Source organism: Leuciscus leuciscus, assembly GCF_965113295.1.
Source record: "Leuciscus leuciscus genome assembly, chromosome: 19".
In the NCBI taxonomy this organism is placed as follows: Eukaryota; Metazoa; Chordata; class Actinopteri; order Cypriniformes; family Leuciscidae; genus Leuciscus; species Leuciscus leuciscus.
In genome coordinates this window covers 23,840,302-23,863,436 of record NC_138743.1, presented here as the reverse complement: position 1 = coordinate 23,863,436, position 23,135 = coordinate 23,840,302, and the positions used below count along the sequence as shown (strand labels likewise).

General features: G+C 38.2%; 1 protein-coding gene across 2 annotated transcripts in view; it reads right to left on the bottom strand.

Annotated features, from left to right (window-relative positions):
* Nucleotides 1-3,538: 3,538 nt before the first annotated feature.
* Nucleotides 3,539-23,135, bottom strand: part of adcy1a (adenylate cyclase 1a) — a 48,535-nt gene continuing 28,938 nt past the window's right edge. Inside the window, exons 12-21 of one of the 2 annotated variants that reach the window (XR_014200097.1) lie at nucleotides 22,907-22,996; nucleotides 19,836-20,089; nucleotides 19,481-19,607; nucleotides 18,010-18,126; nucleotides 15,520-15,666; nucleotides 15,294-15,392; nucleotides 9,596-9,710; nucleotides 8,482-8,606; nucleotides 6,961-7,095; nucleotides 6,355-6,486 (exon numbers count right to left, since the gene is read on the bottom strand). Coding sequence is in view for 1 of the 2 variants with exons in the window: in XM_082146780.1 (XP_082002906.1) it covers nucleotides 6,178-6,486; nucleotides 8,482-8,606; nucleotides 9,596-9,710; nucleotides 15,294-15,392; nucleotides 15,520-15,666; nucleotides 18,010-18,126; nucleotides 19,481-19,607; nucleotides 19,836-20,089; nucleotides 22,907-22,996 (1,383 nt within the window). In the remaining variant the exon portion in view is untranslated. Of the gene's footprint in view, nucleotides 6,487-6,960; nucleotides 7,096-8,481; nucleotides 8,607-9,595; nucleotides 9,711-15,293; nucleotides 15,393-15,519; nucleotides 15,667-18,009; nucleotides 18,127-19,480; nucleotides 19,608-19,835; nucleotides 20,090-22,906; nucleotides 22,997-23,135 lie in introns of both variants that reach the window. The other variant, XM_082146780.1, reaches the window with a different exon arrangement.

Genomic DNA, 23,135 nt, shown 5'->3' with positions numbered 1-23,135 from the left:
ATACTTGTAGTATAAAATATTTTGCCTCCTGAGTCTTTCTGGTAGAAATAGAATGAAAATTAATGGGCACAGGTGCTGTCGTTTTAGTAAGATAAGACATGACCAAAAAGAGAACAAACACTTTTTAATAATATAATTATTTAAGTATAAAATGTGTTATTCTAGTTCCCTTTCGAAGTGAAACTCAACACTGCGTCTTGGATTGACGCTATGGGGGATGACCGGTGTCAGCATGACCAGTGTCTGAAGCATGTGTGCCAAACACACCAATTGTATTGGCCGAAGACAGTCCATGACATCACTAGCTGAGTGCCTGTGCATATATACAGTAGGAGGGCGCCTGTAATACAGGTCATCAGCTCTTTTGTCTTCAGAAGATGCTTGTTTGTATGCACGTGCAAGACAAACACTCCAGTGGAGCTCCAATTCTGGGGAATTGAATGCAGAGAGAGTTGAGGCAGGTGTAATTAATAGTCTGCCTCCTGAGGCAGCTGCACAAGCCACAGATCTAGCCATCCATGCCACAAACCACACAACCAGTGCATATGGTGTTCAATGGATGCTATAGCTGCCATGGAGAGGCATCTGTGATTGGAGAAAAAAAAATCCTTGATGCTTTCAGCAGCATCCTGGAGATATCTCGCTTTATGGCGTTTGAAGTGGGGGTAATTAACCCCAAACACACACACACCCTCCATCTTATGCTGAGGTTGGAGTCAGCCTTCATGGATCTGCAAGACAGGCACAGAGTATTGACTAATTGTTAAGAAAGCGTGAACCACTGAAAAGGTTGTGTTCCACTATCTTTTCAATCTAGAGCAATGCTGTGGTTCAGCTTGCTCCTCTACATAATCATTTATGGCCCCTTCCTGAGGGAGGGTTTGAGAGCAACCATTGCCAAATTGGCAAAGGAATATAGAAGGTTTTGGATGTTTTGGATAGGCAAAACAGAATTCTGAAAATGCTCTTCATGTCACCCGTTTTATATTGCGCGCTGAGCAGTGCTTGATTGCTTATATACATTTGCATATAAGTGGTGGTGCATTTTCGGCAAATATAGGTGGTAGGCTGGGGACATGTCTGAGGACAGAGCAGTGGGTGGAGGTTGATTGTCTCTAAAAGAAGGCATCTCTTCTACTCCACTCTGATACCCTGAAGTATCTTTTTCCAAGGTTGAGCTATATTCTCCTCTTATTTGAGGGTCTAGTAGTAATGTTGTTTAGTAAGTGCCCCCTTAAGTGTCGATGCAGGGAAAACAGAGTTATGTAGGGCACTATAGATTATCTCTACTTGGTTTACCTCGTACTGTTGGGTTTGAAGTATTGGTGTACAGTATGCTCCCATTCTGTATGGGTGCTTCATAGGCCTCTCTAGTTTGACTTATGTTCAAAACTATAGCAGGTCCTGGAAGAAGTCCATTTATTCAAGTCAGGGTTTCGCTGCTCTCCCCCAGTAAATTAAGGTTTTTAAGTAGAGCATAAGAACCCCCGTGGCCTCCTTGGGGTTAGAGTAAGGTGGATGTGAGCTATTGACAAGCTGCTATTGTTATCTTTATCTCTCCCCCTGGAAGTAGTGGTAATATCCAAGGTCGTAGTTGATACTATTCTCCCTTTGGCAGATTCTCCCTGGGGCTGTGTCAAGGCAAAAGAAGCCGACATAGCTGAGCTATTTATTCCTTAGAGCTCTGCTCTTGGGGCTTAATAAGGCTGATGCCTGGCCCACAAGGGAGGGAGGAAGGTTGTAAAGGCTGGGACTTTCCTTGTTATAAGAGTATAGAATCTTTGGTATCTTTTTCTTGGAAGATAGTGGCTTAAGGAGTAATACCACTAGACAGGCTCTATATGTCTTTTTGGATGCACCCCTTGATTGACGCCCTGACTATGGCTAAATAATCCGTAGAGTGAATTTATGATATGCCGATTATGTTTGTGCATATTCACACATAATGAGGCAGGCAGGGTATTGTTCCCCAGAGTGTCAATCCAAGACGCAGTGTCAAGCTTCGAAAGGGAACATCTCAGGTTGCGACTGTAACCTTGGTTCCCCTTCTCAGGGAACCACGATTACAGTTGTAACCTGAGGACTTACATTAAAATCCTGGTAAATACATTAAATAAAATATGCATTAAATGAATCAAAAGTGACCGTAAACATTATTTATAAATATGACAAAAGTTTTGTTTCAAAAGAATGCTATTTTGTTTCTTTGTTTTCACCTTTTTTATCAGATAAGCCTGAAAAAATGTATCACAGTTTCCACAAAAATATGTAGCAGCACAACTGTTTTTAACATTTATAGCGAGAAATGTTTCTTGAGCATTAAAACATCAGAATGATTTTTAAAGGATCATGTGACACAGAAGAGGAATGGCTGCTGAAAATTCAGCTTTGTGAATGTGAAAATGTGACTTGAAACTTGACAGACAGTGACCATCACACATTTTTTTGTATAATCAGCCCTGCCTCTTTGAACTATTTTATTCTATGAAACAAAATGTCAGAGTGACATGAGGGGGGTAGATAATGACAGATTTTTTTTGTTTAAAGCAAACAAAATTTGCTTTGGAGGGGTCACATATTTTTCATTCTGACTAAGCGTGACAAAAACACCATAAGAGCAGCCAACACAACTTTCCAAGTTTTCTGATTTAAGAGAAGAACAGACCAAAAAGTCATTTCTCGCTGGAAATATTGCTCTCAGCTGTAACTTTATCTCATTCACGTTCATTCAAATATAGCATGTCAAGATTGTTGCAACTTTTATTTTTCCACTGTTGTTGGGTAGGGGAGGCTTGTTTTTTTACAATGAAGGATAATGTGAGGTTGACATTATAGCAAATTAAGAGTGATAATTTGACCGTGGTAGACCACAATAACCACTAACTATGGCAACGAGAGTGGTTCTCTTTCTGTGTCATGCTGAAAGGTCCATCCATCCTGACACCCTGATATGATTGTGTATATGAGTTTTTCTCTCATACAGTGGTTTCCGGCAGTATGATGTGCCACATCCTGTCTGTTTGCTGCTTACACATGCCAGCTAGATAAGACTCTTTTGTTTTCCCCTTTTCCCCAAAACGTTTCGGAACGGGCACATCCTGTAAATGGGAAATCGCTTTCAGTTGGAAAACTGAGGAAATATGCAGAAAAGAGAAGTGGGACAATAGGCCGGATCTACGGCAGTTCCTAAAGCCTCAATGTTCTGAATCACTGATGTTTATTTCACACAAATATACAAGCACATAATCTAATGCAAACAACCAGACAGGAAGGCATGGACAGGAGAAGAAACTGTTTTTTTTTAAAATATATTAAAAATAATAATTTTAAATTAAATTAAATTATATATTACCAAATTGACTCAAATGATCGAATTGACTTCATTGTTTGCCCCAGTTGTTTTTCTCCAGTTGCAATGTCATAACTCGCAGGTCATTCACTCTCACAATCAGTCCATAGATTGACGTCTCCTTATTCAAGGCCAAGGCCACGGCCACGAAAACACGGATCGTCGCAAACAACACACAGAACCCCAACGTCATCTCTCATTGTTATTTTATTCCCGAACAGTGCAAACACAAGTATAAAAGATCTCAATATGAAATTTACATTCACATAGAACCATCTCAATAAATACATTGCAACCCCAAAAATAGCACAAATATTACAAATCATCAATAAAATACTCTTTTTGTTTACTCTACAATATATTTAATACGTACAATAATTTTGACCCGTATCAAATATGAAAATATCTAATCGACATGAAAATCTACTCTATGGTTTTACTGTGCACACTTTATGCATTATTAAAGTTAATATGTCATTAATGTTCATAACATCAGTAAGTTAGGCCACTGTAGTCAAAATAGATCATATTAAGCCATATCAAATAGAACCATTTAGCTGTTTGGCTACATTTGTTGGATCATAGAATCTGAAATATTCAGTGATACATTAAGCAGTTTGGCATTCGGCATTTATATTCATTAAATAAAAACCAAAAATCTACAAATATGGAATTCGAATGGACAGCTCCTTACTTTACATTATTAAATATGCAAAATTCTGTATATGGTTAATGAGGCTAAATGCAGCGAAAAGTATAATCAGATAAAGCATTCCTGAATGCGTAGCTTAACATGAATGAAACGTAGAAATAAAGTAATAGCCCATTTTGCGAGTCTGTATTAAGCCCCACGCCATGTGGTTCGATCAGTCCATATGAGAGTACAGTTCGAAACGGAACCGAATGCACACAATGTCGCAAAGTTGTGCTATAAAGGAACAAGTTTGATATGTTGGTAACCGTGTGTGTTGGCACATATTCAAAGAAATACACTTTTTCTTACAGACCCTGGATAAAAAGGCAGTCACTTTAAGAGCTCGAAAAGGCGCCAATGCTACAAAACTCCCAGAAAGCTTTCCCCACAGCACCACGCATGAAACAGGTAAGCGGATACACCATCAGAAAAAGATTAGGATGAAAAAAAAAAAGAAGATGGTTCGTTTCATCAAGGCCATTATTCTGGGCTCATGCAGTGCTACTAAAGCATGTTTCGCAACATATCTTCGACACTTTTCACCCTTGGTTTGTTTTTGCAGTAGGCATGCATTAGAGACACAAATCTGTTATCAAATAGAGCGACGTGACAGAATTACGGCATGCTGAGAGGAACATGCAGAACGGCATGCTTGAAGCCATTCCCTAGGCATCATGGGAAATCTATCAACAGTAATACAGTAATAGCACATAAAGTAAATCAAAAGATATTTCTTAACTCATATGAAATGAGACTCGTGAGGCTTTCGAAACCGAGAGCAGGTTTGCATGCTCTGAAATACAGTAGATGCACTAAAATCCAGATGTTTAACCTAAGACCTACAGAGCACATGACAGATCCAGCACTAAAATATCATGCATGTTCAACCGCGTGTTAAAGATCATTCCGCAAGCACAGTGAGAGATGCTACCGTTGATAGGAGAATCTGAAAGCTAAGTGCCACTTAGAAAAACCACAGACAAAATATATGTGAAACAGATGTACTGTATATTAAGCCATTTTATCTCATACTGTAAGCCAATTTGTTTTTGTTTTTTTGTGAACAGTACAACGACACAGCTTCGATTGTGCTGGCTTCTCAAGCAGTGAAGCTATTGAAACGATATTTTGTGCCCTTGACGCTTATTATAATTCACGTTGGATCTGTTGTCATGTTATTACTGGAAAGGATATCCCAGAGGGCAAAGGGCAGCAGCAAATGCATACAGATGTTTTGTCCAAGCACCAAGTGCGTACACACATCACATACAGGAAAAACTGTGCTGATTCAACCCACGCAAAGTTAAACATTTACCCACGTCACAGACTCGACCGACTTTCTGTAAATGATTACAAGACATCAAAGCGTTAGCATTTGCTAGTAAATCATTGCAGTCTCTGATTCATTGCGGTTGTTTAGTATTTATGCTGATCTGTCTCTCTCTCTCTCTCTCTCTCTCTCTGCAACCGCAGACGTGTGCCTGAAAATCGAAGAGCTGGGAATAACTTTGCTATAAACCTGTGACGTGTTCTTCATGTAAACAATTTATTCAAAGCAAATCTCAATATGAGGAACTGTTTTTTTTCCTTTGTCTTTTTTGAAAAACCCCAACACGTGTTTGAAGTTTCTCCCTTCGTCGCCTGACTCAGTTACGTACAAAATACAGCGCTGTTTTGAATCGGACCTTTTGGTCCTTACCACTCACGTGTTAAAAATATTCATCACCGTGGCATCTCTTGACATTTTCAGGTGCAAGATAACACACACACACACACACACACACACACACACACACACACGCTGGGTACGTGTCTCCACGGCTGGTGTGAAGCTGCCTTTGCAGTAGATCGCATGCTCCCATGTAGGAGACCCTGATATCCTGTTGGTCTGGGGAAGACTCAATAAAACACACGCATACGTGCACACGTAAAGACATACATGCTTATTATGTACTTGCGTGAAGGGGAAGGGCCTTTCTCAGTTTGGCACGTTTGAATGTTTCTCTCCTCAGTGCAAAACTGTCTCGTCTCTCCGTGTTCTTCATCCCACTTCCTACCTTGTGTTCGGTTTCCCTCCCCGCCTCTGATTTACTAATGCATCGATTGATCACCGTCGAACCTGTCTACTTTGCGATCACACCTCCATCTCTACATCGACGGATACGGAGGGCAGGTACAGAATGCTGTTATTTGGGGTGCTGATGTGCCCTACGGTGAGACTTTTCACACCGTAACTGCTGACAGCGGGCGCGGACCCCAGCTTGGTCCTTATGCAGGGGCTCAAACCACGCGCTGGATTCTTGGATCGCGTGGGGTTCATGCCTTGCGGGGTTCGGCCCTCCAGAAAGTAGGTGAGCATTTGACCTTTGCCCTTCACGCTGACCTGGCCGCGACACAGGAAGTGATAATAACCGGAGAGTAGGCGGAAGACATCCTCTGTCACCTGGGAATGTAGAAGCAAATACAGTCAGATGTGTTTGGAGTGGCGTTCTAGTTTACCTTTACAAAAAATAAGTTCATTCAAGTGTGCTATTAGTGTACTTCTTTTCAAATAAAAAATAAGAAAGTATACTTTTAGTCTTCTTTTTATGTACTTCTCAGAAATAGACTTAAAATTACACTTGACCTACTGTATACTGACAAAAAAAAAGGTATATTTGGCCTATACTTGTACTCAATCTTTTGATCGAGATATATAAAAGTATAATTAAGTATTCTAAGTATACTTGGCCTGTAGGCGGTTACTCTTTTTATTGATTCGTCTATTAAATACTTTTTTCCCCATAGTCTTATAGATTACATTGTTTGAAAAATCTTGATTTATAAATAAAACAGATATGTTCCTAATTCTGAGTATGTACATTTTTGTGTAGTCCACTGGCAGTGTACATAGGAATTTACTTCAGATCTACTTAACTCTTTCCCCGCCATTGACGGAATTTTCTGTCATTTAAGACACAATGCTTCCTGACGGAAATTTCCGGCAATCCATGTTTTCTCTGTTATACAGTAGAGGGTGCTATTACGCATCTTCTGAAAGAGTGTTGAATCTCTGGATCAAAACACAGGCGAAGAAGCAGAGACAAGCGATAAAAGCATTGCTTATGCAAATGTAAAATAACGCGATCGTCAAACATTAAACAGCATATAAATCAAAACTGCCTAAAGTGACCAAATAAAATGTTGACCCAGGATGAGCTATAGAACTATGCAAGCATTAGGAGTGTTGATGGACTCGATTTACTCCATCTGTGTTTTGATCATCGTTCTGAATCCGTTCCAGACTAAGTTTTTGACGACAAAAAATCTTACACACATTCAAGTGTTGATAAAAAACGAAATGCATTAAGCTAGCATAAATGGTTTTGTTGTTGTTGTTTGTTTGTTTAAAAGCAGAGGCTCTGTTCTTTCTTTTGATAAATTGCATGTTCAGATACTCAACTCAATATTTTGTAGGCCATGAAAGTTTTAAATGATCAAAAATGTTGGTGTTGGCTAGCAGCAAAACACTGGCGGGGAAAGAGTTAAAGAACAGTTAAAGATATATTTAAAGTATAAAAAAATAATACCTAAATAACATAGTAGTTTGTTTAAACCGTAACTCTCGCCAAAATGCAATCTAGGGTCTTTTTGTTAATCTACCCGAGGCAAACTTTCATTTAAAAGCATAATTAGAATGGAAACGCCACTATTAAAAGTGGATCGTATTTTCGTTTTCGGTCAAATTGCCTTTTGAATGGGAGTGCTTGAGGCACGACTATGATAGCATCAAAATCGCTATTTTTAAAACACTAAGAAGGCTCGACACAACATGAACCTTTGCTCGAAGTATCACCAGGGGCTCTACGCATGAACTCGAGCATTGAGAACATTGTTTGTGTACACAGAGTTTACTAAAAAGAAAGATTTTGAACAACTCACTGTAGCTGTTGTTGTTTCCGTCCGCCGGCATTTTGACAGACAAAAATAGTCAATCTCCGAATGCAAATGAACTGACTCAAGTGACTCTGACTGCAAATTAATTTTAGTATTGTTTCTTATATGAGGATCCTTTTTCAAATACAAGGTCAATATTGATTTTCATTAACGACAATACAACAAATTATCCGTGAATTTATATGGAACTAAGCTTTAGGAGTTTTCCATCTTTACTCTCCTCCCTGTTGCGTTGCATTCGGAGATCGACTATTTTTGACAAGTAGTACTGAAATAGTACACTTACAAGTAAACTGCTAGTACATTGTACGTTAGTTCACCCAAAAATTAAAAATTCTGTCATTAGTTACTTTTTAGGGTGAACTAATCCTTTAATATTAGTATACTTCCTACATAAAGTATACTTCAAAATATACTTGAACTTTACTTAAGTATACTTAATAAAATGAACTTGAAGTACACTTATTTTTTTGTAAGGGCGGTGTAAGTCACAGTGTGTTACCTGTATTTTGCCCTGAACTCCAGTGCTGTCCATTCTGCTGGCGACGTTGACTGTGTTTCCCCAGATGTCGTACTGAGGCCTGCGAGCCCCGATCACTCCAGCAACCACTGGACCCACATTAATGCCTGATCAATGAATCAAATCCATCAGTAATCAGATTTAACTTAAAAATCTCAATATCAAAAATACTGTAAAACAGTAATATTGTGAAATATGATTTAAAAAGAAAATACATTTTAAAATAGAAAACAGTTATATATTCCTGTGATGCATTCAGCATCATTTACTCCAGTTCAATGATCCTCCAGAATTCATTCTAGTATGATTTGATGCTCAAGAAACAGTTGAAAACAAAATTGAAAACAAATTTTGAAAACAGTTGTGCTGCTAAATATTTTTGTGGAAACTGTAATGCATTTTTGTCAGGATTCTATGATGAATAGAAAGTTCAAAAGAACACCATTTATTTGAAATATAAATCTTTATATATATTTTTTTTATAAATGTCTTTGTGGTCACTTGATCAATTTAATGTGCCTTTCTGTAAAAAAAATTAAAAAAATTATTTCAAAATAAACACACTGACCAAAAAACTTTTTTACTGACCATGTGGCCTTGGTTACATCAGCAGAAAATATCTTACTACATTATTAGTATTTTGCGAAATTACTTCTCATAACTGCAATTTATGATTTTTATATTTTGCAAATGCGCCTTGTCAGGCTGCTTAAAAAATCTTTCTGCCCTTCTCATTAAAAATGATTTGTAGCAGGTATGCTTTTTCGAGCAGCTCCCTGTGTTAAACTTCTGCTGTCTGCGTGTGAAAAATCTACGTCTTCATGACAAGAATGTTTTGTCTTTTTTTTTTAATGAAGTGTGTATGTAGTGTAGAGGGTTCATTATTGTGCATTAGGGCAATTATGCGTTTGTTACATGTAATCTGTTCCCTACAAAATAGGTTACACTCAGGACATCCTTCTGGATGCGGGATGTCCGGCACAATGTGTACACTTACTGACGTATTTCCTCTACTCATACACAAAAACACACTCATTTACGCACACTAACTCACACAAACACATTGCTGACACCTCGCTCTAACAAGGTCACTCACCAACTCGAAGCACAAAGTCGTTGTAGGACTGGTAGTTGATCGCATCCAGGACATCAAACATCTCGATGGCAAAATCAGCCACTGTGCACAGGTGTGCAGAAATGGACTTCTTTACCTGTTGAGGGAGAACAGACACACATTCATATACTGACAACTCTATACACTTGTTATAAGACAGAGAGTGTGTCAGGTGATTTTCTAACCAGAATATGGGAATATTTGACCCCCAAACAATTAAAGTTCTGTCATCATTTACTCACCTGTGTTATGTTATTTTCTTTTATCAACAAAGAAGAAGATATGTAGCAGAATGTTCATGCTACTCTTTTTTTCTTTTTTTTTTTTTTTTACAATAAAAGCATAGTGACCAGGAGCTATCAAGATCCAAAATGGACAGAAAAGCACTATAAAAGTAGTTAATACTACAGTACTTCCTTCCTTCCAACTTTTCTGAAGTCACATATTAGCTTTTTGTTCGAAACAGAGAGATATTTAAAGGGATGGTTTGGAGTCATTTTAACCTAGGGTTCTTTGCACCATGACCTCAAGCCAAGTTTATTTAAATAACACTTGCCTGATGGCTTATGCTACTGCTAACCCGGACGTCGAGGTCACTTCCGTGATTTGGGAAAAGCACGTAAAAGTCATTTGAAAAACTCACAAGTGTTAGGGAAAAGCTTGTGAATTTAACACTCCATAGAAATGTATTGATAACTGGATGATATTCGAAATACTTTTTAAGTGTTGATCTGAAAATACAAGCATTTATAAAGCTTTCAAAATTCAGCGAAAAGTTTTTATACTCTTTTATATCCAACACTTTTTTATTATTTTTTCCGAAGTGTTGACAACTTAGTGTTAACTAATAATTGTTGCAAACTGGTACTACCAACAAAATATTAGTGCATTCCTGGAATTGGGCGTTGTTACACTACATCCTTATGCATCGCTTTCGACTTTTACGGGGTTTTCCCAAATCACGGAAGTGACCTCGACGTCCGGGTTAGCGGTAGCATAAGCCATCAGGCAAGTGTTATTTAAATAAACTCCTGATGTACTTACAAACTTTCCAATGCCTCGTTTTATGAGTACAGAACCTATGGCTATTTGTAACACTGTAGAAGTTTGGTACCATTCTGGGCATTATTAGTTGGGTAGTTTACAAGATCCATCCTTGGATCCATTAGCGCCTGCACTAAACCATCCGGCTGATATCTCTAAATAAGCTCCAACTTTAATAATGTTTGACCAAGGGAAAAAAGGCTTCTGGGGGGGGTCCCTTTAAGTTGCTGTTCTCTCAAAATTTTGACTGGTGTTTCATAAAAGTGTGAATATGAGGATGTGCAAATGGGATTTTCAGAGCTTTTGGTTTATGGAATAGAGAAACTTGGACATTTTTAGCTTCATCCTTTGTGTTCCCATGGAGGTTTATGTGCTCCATCCTAAAGGTTTAGAGTGACATGAGGGTGAATACATGATAACAGAACTTTACTTTTTATATCATGTCATTTTGACTATGTCATATCATCTAACTGCAGTGAAACATTACATCAGCAATCTGAGATTTTAAGGGAAAGTTCACCCAAAAATTACGTCATCATTTACTCACCCTCATCTCGTTCAGAACCTGTATGACTTTCTTTTTTCTGTGGAACTTAAAAGACAATATTTTGAGAAATGTCTCAGTCTTTGTTTGTCTGTTTTTGTCCATACAGTGGAAGTCGATGGACACTAAAACTGTTTGGTTACAAGCATTCTTCAAAATGTCTTCTTTTGTGTCATACAGTTTGGTGGGACAGAATTTTTATTTTTGGGTGAACTATTCCTTTAATTAATGGGAGCTGTGTGTTTATGTTAGCTTTAGGGTTCGGAGAAAATATCATTAGCTCAGTATAAAAATAGCAGTCAAAGTCAATGGAAAGCCTTCACTACGATAGAAAAACAAATGCATGTGTGTTCGCATTTGATGTTAGATTTGCTTTCAAAGCAGTGGCAGGTTTGACTGGTAGCATAACAAGATATTCACCTTTCATGTCCAAACGCAAATACAATCTGAGATTATCTCAAACGCACACACACACAAGTTTTCAGAAAATATATCTATTTTAATATAAATCATTAAACAAAAATGTTTTCCTTATTTTTAAGTGTAAAACTAACCAAATTCTGTTAGATTTATGCTTAAAAAATGTAATAGGATAAGAAAAATTCAAACTTTGAGTTTGGGGTCAGTAAAAGCAAATTGATTAAAGGTGACAGTAAACATTTCATGTATGTAATATACAATATTTCTAATAAATGCTGTTCTTTTGAATTTTCTATTCATCAAATAATCCTGAAAAAATATCTAATATATTCAGTTGTGGTCAGAATTATTGGCATCCCTGGTTAATATCCCTGGCACTTCTAAAGACCCCTCTGTCAAGCTCCTGAAATTTGCAGACGACACCACCGTCATCGGTCTCATCCAAAATGGTGACGAGTCTGCTTACAGACTGGGGGTTGAACAGCTGGCTGTCTGGTGCAGCTATAACAACCTTGAGCTGAACACGCTCAAAACAGTGGAGATGATTGTGGATTTCAGGAGAAAATCCCCAGCACTCCCCCCTCTCACCATCATGAACAGCACTGTGGAAGCAGTGGAGTCATTCAGGTTCCTGGGCTCTACCATCTCTCAGGACCTGAAGTGGGCAAATCACATTGACTCCATTGTGAAAAAGGCCCAGCAGAGACTGTACTTCCTTCGCCAGCTGAAGAAGTTCAATCTGCCACAGGAGCTGCTGATCCAGTTCTACTCAGCCGTCATTGAGTCTGTTTTAAGCACTTCCATCACTGTCTGGTTTGGTTCAGCTACCAAATCGGACATCAGGAGACTACAACGGACAGTCCGGACAGCAGAGAGGATTATTGGTGCCCCCCTGCCAACCCCCCAGGACCTGTACTCTTCCAGAGTGAGGAAGAGAGCAGGTAAAATCATCACAGACTCCACTCACCCTGGACATCCCCTGTTTGAACTGTTACCGTCAGGACGGCGACACAGATCACTGGCCACAAGAACATCCAGGCACAGGAACAGTTTCTTTCCACAGGCCATTTCCCTTCTGAACACTTAACATGCCCCCCAAGGCATATGCCTGCAAGTGCAATACTCCCACTGTCTAGTGCAATATTCTCTTAACTCAGGTGATATTTATATTTATATTATTCATACTACTCAAAATACTGTAAATATGTTCATAATCTGTAACATGCACTAGACTCCCACTGTCTAGTGTAATATTCTTTAACTCAGGTGATATTTATATTTATATTATTCATACTTCTCAAAATACTGTAAATATGTTCATAATCTGTAAATGTTTATTCAGACTAAACCCAACTGTGACCCCTTTTTTTTTTTTTTTTACTTTTTATACTATTTTTATTTTATTTTTTTTAAATATATTTTATTCTTAGAATTTGTATTACTATGTTTCTTGTTGTATTTGTATTTGTATATGTGCACTGGAAGCTTCAGTACCAAGAAAAATTCCTTGTGGGTGCAAGCACACTTGGCAATAAAGCTCTTTCTGATTCTGATTCTGATTCTGATTCTGATATGATCAAAGATGGCTGTAAAAATAAATCTGCACTGTTTGATCTTTCATTCAAAACATTCACAAAAATCGAACCTTTCATTGAAGTAAAAGGATTGAAAGTGGGGGGTAAATCGGCACCCCTAGAATATTTTATGAGTAAAATATCTCTGAAGCATATTCCCATTCATATTTAAGTTTTTTAGCATGGTGACTGGGAACATGAAATTGTCTCGCTGTGACTTCTTGTTTCACAGGAGAATAAATATGAGGAAACACAAAGGCCAAATTCCCTTATGCTGCGTCCCAATTCGCCTACTTATACTACGCCCTAAAAGTATGTACTCTTTTTGTGAAGAAAAAGTACATACTTTTGAGTGTGTAGCAAAAGAGTAGGCAAGCTTTGGGACATACTACTTCGTCATCTTTAACGGACAGATCTGTCGCGTGCGTCCTGTCACCGTAAACTGCCCTGTCAATCATCTTGTCACAGTTAAAATCCTCCATTCAGTCTAATTTAATTTCTTATCGTTTCGGAGAGAAATGTAGTTGCACGTTGATCTGCCAGTCGTGGGTCTTTCATGCGGAGACTCTCCTCATGTGTTTGCAATTTGAATATAATGATGCATTTAAAAGTTAATGGCTAAATGTATCTTTACAAAAGTTCACAATGCCACTGCAGATGTAATATAATGTGGACAACATTGAAAAAATACATTTTCGTCAGGTTAGATACTGATAATTAATCACTTATCTAAACCCCTTTATCTAAACCTCTCTACATAACCGCCGGACTCGCGCGTCCTCCATGTCTGTAGTTTTTTAACACTTTTCACTCGTGTTTGTAGTTCTAACCGAATCCTCGTCCAACGCGCGATGGGTTGTGGGCAATATTAGCCGTTATAGTGCGCATCGATGATCGATCTGCACTTCGGATACTGACCGGAAATAGTAGACCATCCGGGTATCTTTGGAACACTCATTTCAACATACTACGATTTGGGACGTACTAATTCTATTTTCGAATACTATTTAGGACGGATAGTATGCGATGGGACGTACCGTTAATTTCCCAAGGTTTTTTTTTGCTTCAAGACTTGAAGTTCAAGTAATTGTATCTTGGAAAATAAGGCAAAAATTCTGATTTAGAAAATAATTTTTGCTGTGTATGCACACACACACACACACACACACACACACACACACACACACACACTTTGTGTACCTTGGATCCCTCAGTGGGGACGAGTCCGACACATACACACTTCAAAGTGTTGGGAGTGACAACCGCATTTAAATGCAGAAGTGACTCCCTTTAATTATCATTCTGAATGTATGGATTACAGGAGTCCCTCCCAAAATTATGATTTGGTCATAACCATAGCAACAATTTGGTGTCTTATGGATGTCAACAAGAAACATGGTGCCAAAAGATTAGGATAACTGTGAATTTTTGTTTAACAAAGTAATATTAGCATTTACATGCACATTGAATGTTTGATTCCAGTCGGAATAAAGCAATATTTTGTCTTTTTAAATGTCATGTTAATGCTTTAGTCTGAAATCATACGAGGTTAGCCATTTTACATTACTGTTCAAAGTTTGGGGTGGGAAAGATTTTGTAAGAAATCTCTTATTTGATTATTTGACAGTAAAAACAGTAATATTGTGAAATATTATTGCTATTTAAAATTATTGCTGTGATGCAAAGCTGAATTTTCAGCATCATTACTCCAGTTTTCAGTGTCACATGATCCTGAAGCATATTCCCATTCATATTTACGTTTTTTAGCATGGTGACTGGGAACATGAAATTGTCTCGCTGTGACTTCTTGTTTCACAGGAGAATAAATATGAGGAAACACAAAGGCCAAATTCCCTTAATTTCCCAAGTTTTTTTTTTTTTTGCTTCAAGACTTGAAGTTCAAGTAATTGTATCTTGGAAAATAAGGCAAAAATTCTGATTGAGAAAATGATTTTTGCTGTGTATGCACACACACACACACACACACACACACACACACACACACACACACACACACACACACACACACACACACACACACACACACACACACACACACACACACACACACACACACACACACACACACTTTGTGTACCTTGGATCCCTCAGTGGGGACGAGTCCGACCGCAGCCATGTAAGTACTGCCAATAGTTTTGATCTTCTCAATGTCTTTGTAGCATTCCTTATCCATCAACTACATACAGAAAAAGAGAGAGAAATGGTGTGATGGAGAAATAAATGAAGCCTAGTGTGGGATTAAGGTAACTCACACACTGAGCCAAAACATACATTTCTCGGACTGGGAAACAAGAAATTCTCACCGCATCAAAGTCAGCAATAATCTCGTTTAGCAGCCGGAGGCATTCCACACCCATGTTGTTTCCATCCAGCTCAATGTAGAAGTCATTGAAGTTGGGGATGGAGGCGAACAGGACGCCCACCTGAGAGTAAGACTGATAATACAGGTCCTGGAACAGTGAAAGAGCAGGAAAGGAAAAAGACATGAGACCCTCAGGGGATGATACCACCGATCTAGGCTGAGCTAGGAATATCACAGCGCTTAGATAAGGTAAGCTTACAGTCATTAGTCACGACACCCATGAACTGGACAAGCTGACTTTGGTCAAAGCAAAACTTGCTCTCGACATTGAAGGGTAGAGTACATCAGATTGACCTGGCCATCTTAAATCAAAGATACAACCGCATCACAACGGTTTATACGCTAAAACAGTCACAAAAAAGGGGATTTTTCTTGGTTTAATTTTAAGTTTAATTTACTACTGTATGTAGTCACATACACACTACAAAGTTTTGGGAGTGACAACCGCATTTAAATGCAGAAGTGACTCCCTTTAATTATCATTCTGAATGTATGGAGTACCGGAGTCCCTCCCAAAATTATGATTTGGTCATAACCATAGCAACAATTTGGTGTCTTATGGATGTCAACAAGAAACATGCCAAAAGATTAGGATATTGTGAAATATTATTGCTATTTAAAATTATTGTTGTGATGCAAAGCTGAATTTTCAACATCATTACTCCTGTCTTCAGTGTCACATGATCCTACAGAAATCATTCTGATGTGCTGATTTGCTGCTCAAGAAACATTTCTTATTATAATCAATGTTGAAAACAGTTATGCTGCTTAATACCATGATTTTTTTTCAGGATTCTTTAATGAATACAAAGTTCAAAAGAACAGCATTTATTTGAAATAGAAATCTTTTTTGAAAGTATAAGTGATTTTACTTTTGACCAATTCAAAGCATCCTTGCTGAATAAAAGTATTAATTAAAAAACTTACTGACCCCAAGAATTTTAATGGATATAATATAAAAGTCTTAAGCAAAACAGTGTTTTTATTATAAAAGTCAAAGAGGGGGTGAAAAATTGTCATGTAAAACTAATTTAGAGTGTTTTTTTTTTTTGTGTAAGAAAACAAGTGGACTCCAGGGAACAGTTGTACACTAAAAATGCACACTTTTTCAAGCCTTTGTTGTAGTAAAAAAAAAAAAAAAAAAAAGAGAGAAAAAAATTTGAGGTTAAGTGAAATTTTAATAAAAGGAAATAATTTGCCGGTGGAAAGAATGCAATAATTCCAGTGATGGTTGCATATTGTGTGCGCTTTTTGTGTATACTGTGTGTCCAAGATTTTCACTTCCCCGTGCCACTGTTTACAATAGAATTCCAAGCTCAGGAGAGGATGCTTGCTTCAGAGCAACCGTAACAGATTTCAGGATGTCTGATTGCATCAATTCCTTGGAAAGGATCTTGGACAGGAAAATAGGCGAGTGGCATGTGTTGAGCATGCAGCAAACATGTAAAACATAACAAACTGCATAACGGGAGTGTAATCACACATTCATTGTGTACATAAGGCCTCACAATGAAGCCTGGTGAGTGAGATCACAAAGTCAGATGGAGTAGCTGAGCATTTACACAACACACAATCATAATGTTATCTCAATTACATGATCAAAACACAAGCTATCATCAAAGCATCTGCGCTGACCTCTCACCTAATTAGCAGCTGGATCACAACAACATTGCCATGAAGTGGTGACTCTGGGAATTACAACAACCAAGATGTACATTTTTAGGACCGCATGAATTCAAAACGGACCTATTTTGAAGCCCAAAAGAGTGCATCCATCCATCATAAAAGTAATCCATACGGCTCCAGGGGGTTAATAAAGGCCTTCTGAAGCGAAGCGATGCATTTTTATAAACTTCATAAACTATAATCACTAGCTTCCGGTGACGGCCGTACACTAGTCTAGTTCCAGCGAAAGAGTGACCTCTGACCCGACGCATGATGTAGGAGTAGCGTAAGCTTAGGTGAGATTAGACACCTCTCGTGATTCAAACAAACCGGGCTGGGCAACAAACTCAAGCTTCTCTGAAATATTTTTTAAAAATGATCATTTTAGACTTCTAATTCATGGTAACTCTGTTGCCGGAACTTGACTCCCGTACGGCCGTTTCCGGAAGCCAGTGATAATAGTTTACAAAGTTATAAATATTAATATTTTTCTTACAAAAACGCATTGTTTCACTTCAGAAGGCCTTTACTAACCCCCTGGAGTCGTATGAATTACTTTTATGATGGATGGATGAACTTTTTTGGGCTTCAAAATCCCAGGCTCTATTCTCTGATTGTGTTTGGTTGAAAGAAAAAAAATCATATAGGATGGCTTGAGGGTGAGTAAACTATGGGATAATTTTTGGGTCTACTAACCCTTTAAAAACTCTAGGAATGGCAATTCATGTTGCCTTTAACCCTCTGTGACCTGTAAATGAATTCTGACCATGTTTCGTGGGTTGGACAGCAGGAAGTGTTGAGCTACATGTGCAGGCAGAAGGTTGAACAGAATCCTCTTATTGTCCAACTTCACTCTCTCCATGTCATCTCTCTCCTCTGCAGCCTGAGGATGAAACGCACAAATAGAAATATTAATAATTACCCGTATACTCATACTAGCTGTATTACCTGTACAGTCACTGGAGAGTTTATTGATAAAATATTTAGAATTACAGTCTGAAAATGAGCATCCACCAGAGGGCACTGTTGCAGTAGCTTGTCTATCACACTGCTGATGATGCTTATCAAGATATTCCACTATATTTTAGTGTTTTCTGTTAAAAAAATATACACTGCCATTCAAAGGTGGGGTCATTAATTTTCGGTTTCAAGGTTTCCACAAAAATATTAAGCAGCTGATAATAATAAGCAAAAAAAATCTGCATATTAGAATGATTTCTGAAGGATCATAATGATGTAATGATGCTTACAAATTTAGCTTTGCCAACCCAGGAATACATTAAAATATATAATTAATTATGATTCATCTAAATTTTATCAATTGTTAACTTAAGTATTTTAGCTCTCTGTAACATGACAGAGACACACAACATCTCTGTTGACACAGACAACACATACACACTGGCCTGGTAAATCATACATCATGGGACGAAATGTCCCCACAAAAATGGCAATATCTTAAATCATTGTCCAAAAGCAGCTTATAAATCATATTAAGTGATGTTTTTTGTGCATGTAAAAATGCAGAAAGTTTTCTGTGATGGTTAGTGTAAGGGGATATAAATATACAGTTTGTATCATTATGTCTATGGGAAGTCCCAATAAAACATGAAAACCAGTGTGTGTGTGTGTGGGTGTCATATGTTACAGAGAGCTAAAATACTTCAGTTCACAAGGAGCAAAATGATGCATAACTGTGTAAAATCTGTGTGAAGCTTTGAACACATAAGCTGGGTTTCCATCCAAACGTGAAGCAAATCTTTTCAAAGTTTGCAAAAAAACAAACAAATGCGAATTAGGTGCGTTTCCATTAAGTTGTTTGAGCGGATGACAGTGGTATTGGTAACCTAATAACAAAGAGTAAATAAAACACCATCAGCGAAAAAAGCTGATTGCTCACGTATGTTAAATGTTCGCTACGTCAGATTTATGCGTTTCCATCTCCCATTATTCACATTAACTGTTTCTCGCACCACCTTAAGTGAGCGTTTTTTTTATTTATTTTTTATTCTTGCGTCTCTATCGTCTCTATCGTCTCTGATGCGATACTTCAAAATGCACATAAAAACAGGGTGATGGAAACATAGCTACCCAGACATACATCATAGTGTCGGCCTAGATTGGGCCCACATCTGGTACACGTGGATTCCACATCCTTTACTCTACTGGTCTAAAACTCAAACCGGTCCTCACAAAGATAGTTGTACACACACACACACACACACACACACACACACCTGGGTAGCCCAGAGGTAGTCCAGTCTGAGTTTAAGATCCAGCTGTCTGCAGTGAAGCACCAGAGCTCCAGAAAACAACAGCATTGCCAGAACCGGGTCATAGCCATGTGTGTGAAAGAATCCTCCTCTAAACACACACACACACACACACACACACACACACAATAATACCAATCAGGTTATCAGATAATTCAGGGATTCAGCCTTTTGACCAAAAACATTGACTTTAACTTGCTGAGATTTTAAGTAACTATTACAATAGTTATTATTTTACATTTTTAGAATCTTTCCACCAACTTGCAAACCCCAGTTTGGGAAATCTATTTCTATAACCTTTGCGTTTAGCTTGACTCACCCTATGGCCTTCCTATAACCGCTGGTCTCCATGACGACAGTGTGGAGAATGTTGAGAAGGAGAAGCAGGAGGATCTTGGGTAGTGATGACACACGAAGGTACAGGGCCACAGATAGCGACGCCATCACACATGATAAAAATATGTACGGAGTGTATTTGCACACCCCGGAGCCGTCGGAAGTCCCATTCACTGTGACAACTGTCACCATGGAGACATTGGAATTCCCCACCAGTGACCATGGTACACATCCCACCTGTGCAGGTTCAGCAAATCATACACAATTAAACACACAAAGACAAGAACATTACAAAGAAATGTTGCATGTTTGGAAGTTAAATGATAGCTTTAATTTGGAAAGCTTTAATCCCAGAAAGCTTTCATTCAGTTGCAATGAATTACGGCTGCAATGAATGGTTGCAACAATGATAAAATGCATTACAAAGGGTATTTTAAAGCTTTAAAGGCACAATATGTAAGTTTTGCCATTATAGGTCATTTTTTCAAAACAATAACAAAGGCTTACTCATGGGAGGTGTCGTCTTCACCTCCAATGGAAAGCAATCCGACGGGACTCAGGCAATAATCATTTTCATGGGTAAGCTAATTTCTTAAAGTTTTATTAACGTTACTGTGGTATGAAGAGAGCCGAGATGACCCGAGGTGTTTTACCTTGCTGTGTTATAATGCTGCAGTCGACCACTTTTTACGATTAAAGTTACGATTAAAGTTACGTTTAACGTCCGCCTCCTTCTTCCCTGAACTTGAACTTTGTTACAGTTACGTTTGATCACTTAAATTCACATTATTTTATTTTATTCTAATAAAACAGCCACAAGTGCTGAATTACTACTCATACAGGTCACTTTATCTGGCGAATTACAGTTTTTTTCGATTGCTAAACGACAGTGGGCACAACTGGAGTCACATGTGCAAAACTCTAACTACAGTCTGCACAGCAGCAGTTCATGTGGACCAAACTCTAGTTCGTTTTTCATTGCTTGAACACAGTTTTCAAAACTCGACACACTTATCCCATGACTTTAACCACAACCTGCACAACACTGTGGATTTACAGCACTTTGTTCAAATGCTAACACACTGCTGTCAAAACTGTGAACCACACATTCAAAACAGAATAGATTTCAGCCTTGTGCCTTTCAAACACTGCTGAGTGCAGTTTCAGCTGAAAGGCTAAGCAGGGGTCTTGTTTTAGACTTGTTAGTGAACACACACACACACACACACACACACACACACACACACACACACACACACACACACACACACACACACACACACACACACACACACACACACACACACACACACACACACACACACACACACACACACACACACACACACACACACACACACACACACACACATATATATAGATAGATATACTGTATATATATATAGGTAGGTAGAGCTCAGAAAGACTAATTATCTTGTGGCCTGATGCTAGAGAAAGGCAGGATTAGCCCCTCAATTATTTGTTCGAATTACAGTATGTACTTTTAGTTTCTACCTTTTTTTTTCTCATTACTGTAATTCCATAAATTACTACAGACTATTGGAGCAAACTGCTAATTTTCATTTACCTTAAAAAATTGTTATGTTCTAAAAACGTGAATAAATCATGTGAAAGAATGTCACTCTTTTCTTTGAAGAAAATATTACTTTGTATGAAGTCACTGAAATTGTTCAAACTGTAAAGATGAAAAGTTTGTATTTTCTGTATTGGTGTTTGATGCTAGTGTTTTTCCTCTCAGTGTGTTCTGAGTGATAGTGTGTGTTATCTCAGTGAGGGTTGTGCGTAGTGTTTGGCTGCACTGAGCCTGTTTTGAGCCATGTGTTAAGAGTTGTGTTGCTTGGAGTGAGTTTTGCAGGTGATGTAAACTGTTTAGCTCAGGTGACTGTTGGTAGTGCAGACTGTAGTTAGAGTTTTGCACATGTAGCTCCAGTTGTGCTCACTGTCGTTTAGCAATCGAAAAAAACTGTAAAATTGTGGGGTAATGCAGCGCTGTTTTACTTCGTCAAAACAATCATACTAAAAATGTGTTGAAAGTTATGTAAACGTTACTCGGTGGCTGGTATGAGACACTTATTGCAGATCGATATTAGAATATCATATTAGAATATCAATCACTCCCAGGCACTGCAGTAAATGGCTGCCCACTGCTCAGTGTGTGTGTGTGTGTGTGTGTGTGTGTGTGTGTGTGTGTGTGTGTGTGTGTGTGTTCACTGGTCACTGCTCCTAATTTGTGTGCACTAATTTGGATGGGTTAAATTCAGTATATTCAGAGGACAAATTCTGATTATGGGATGCCATACTTGGCCTTCAAGTCAATTAGCTTAATAAAAGCTGGATGACTTGTGCTGCTAAATGGCATGCAATTAATTTTTTTAATGTATTGCATGGTGGAGAAAATGCTATTACTGTTACTATGAATAAAGCTTTTTCTGATTATGCTATGTTAGCCACTTGACAATGAGGCATATACAAACATTACTCGCAGTAAATCAAGAAAATAAGGGATTCAGACAATAAGATTAACACAGTAATTTTCTGTCGAGAAAGGTATCCAAACAGTTGCTCTCCTGTCTAATAAAACATAATATATTAAAGAGTCTTTGGTGTTTCTATGGTTTCTACGGAAGTAAAAAGGAAATCGAGGGTTATGCGGATATGCGTCATTGAAAGGCGACCCAATGGCATCGGCCGTTACACTGGTTGAAATTGCTGATTTCTCTGGATTTAAACATTGTTGTAAACATTTGGGATAAAGTACACAAGTCAACCAGATATATAATATTGTTCTAGTGGTTTTTGGATATTTTAATCCCAAAATCTTACATATTGTGTCTTTAATACATAAGGAATGTTATTATAATATTTAAAATATTGTTTTATTTAAAATTATAGCCTACATACAGACTTCAATTAAAATGTTATCACAAGTCAACCCGCTAAAATCTTTAGCATCAGTGTCATAAGCAACACCCTCAGTCATTCTCTCTTCTACTCTACACACACACACACACACACACACACACACACACTCACCACACACCCCTGGGTCACGGAGTACATCAGCAGAACCAGAAACCCACACAGAACTGTTCTGATCTGCAGGGTCAGACAGTCAGGAGAGCACTGAGAAGACAGACAAAGACAGGAGAGAGGAATCAGCAAACCTGCTGAGCAAAACACAACAACTAGAGTTTGACATTTTTCTGAAGAAAATGACAGTGGTGGCTGTGGGTGGATGCTAAGGTATTTGTAGCGTGTTCTG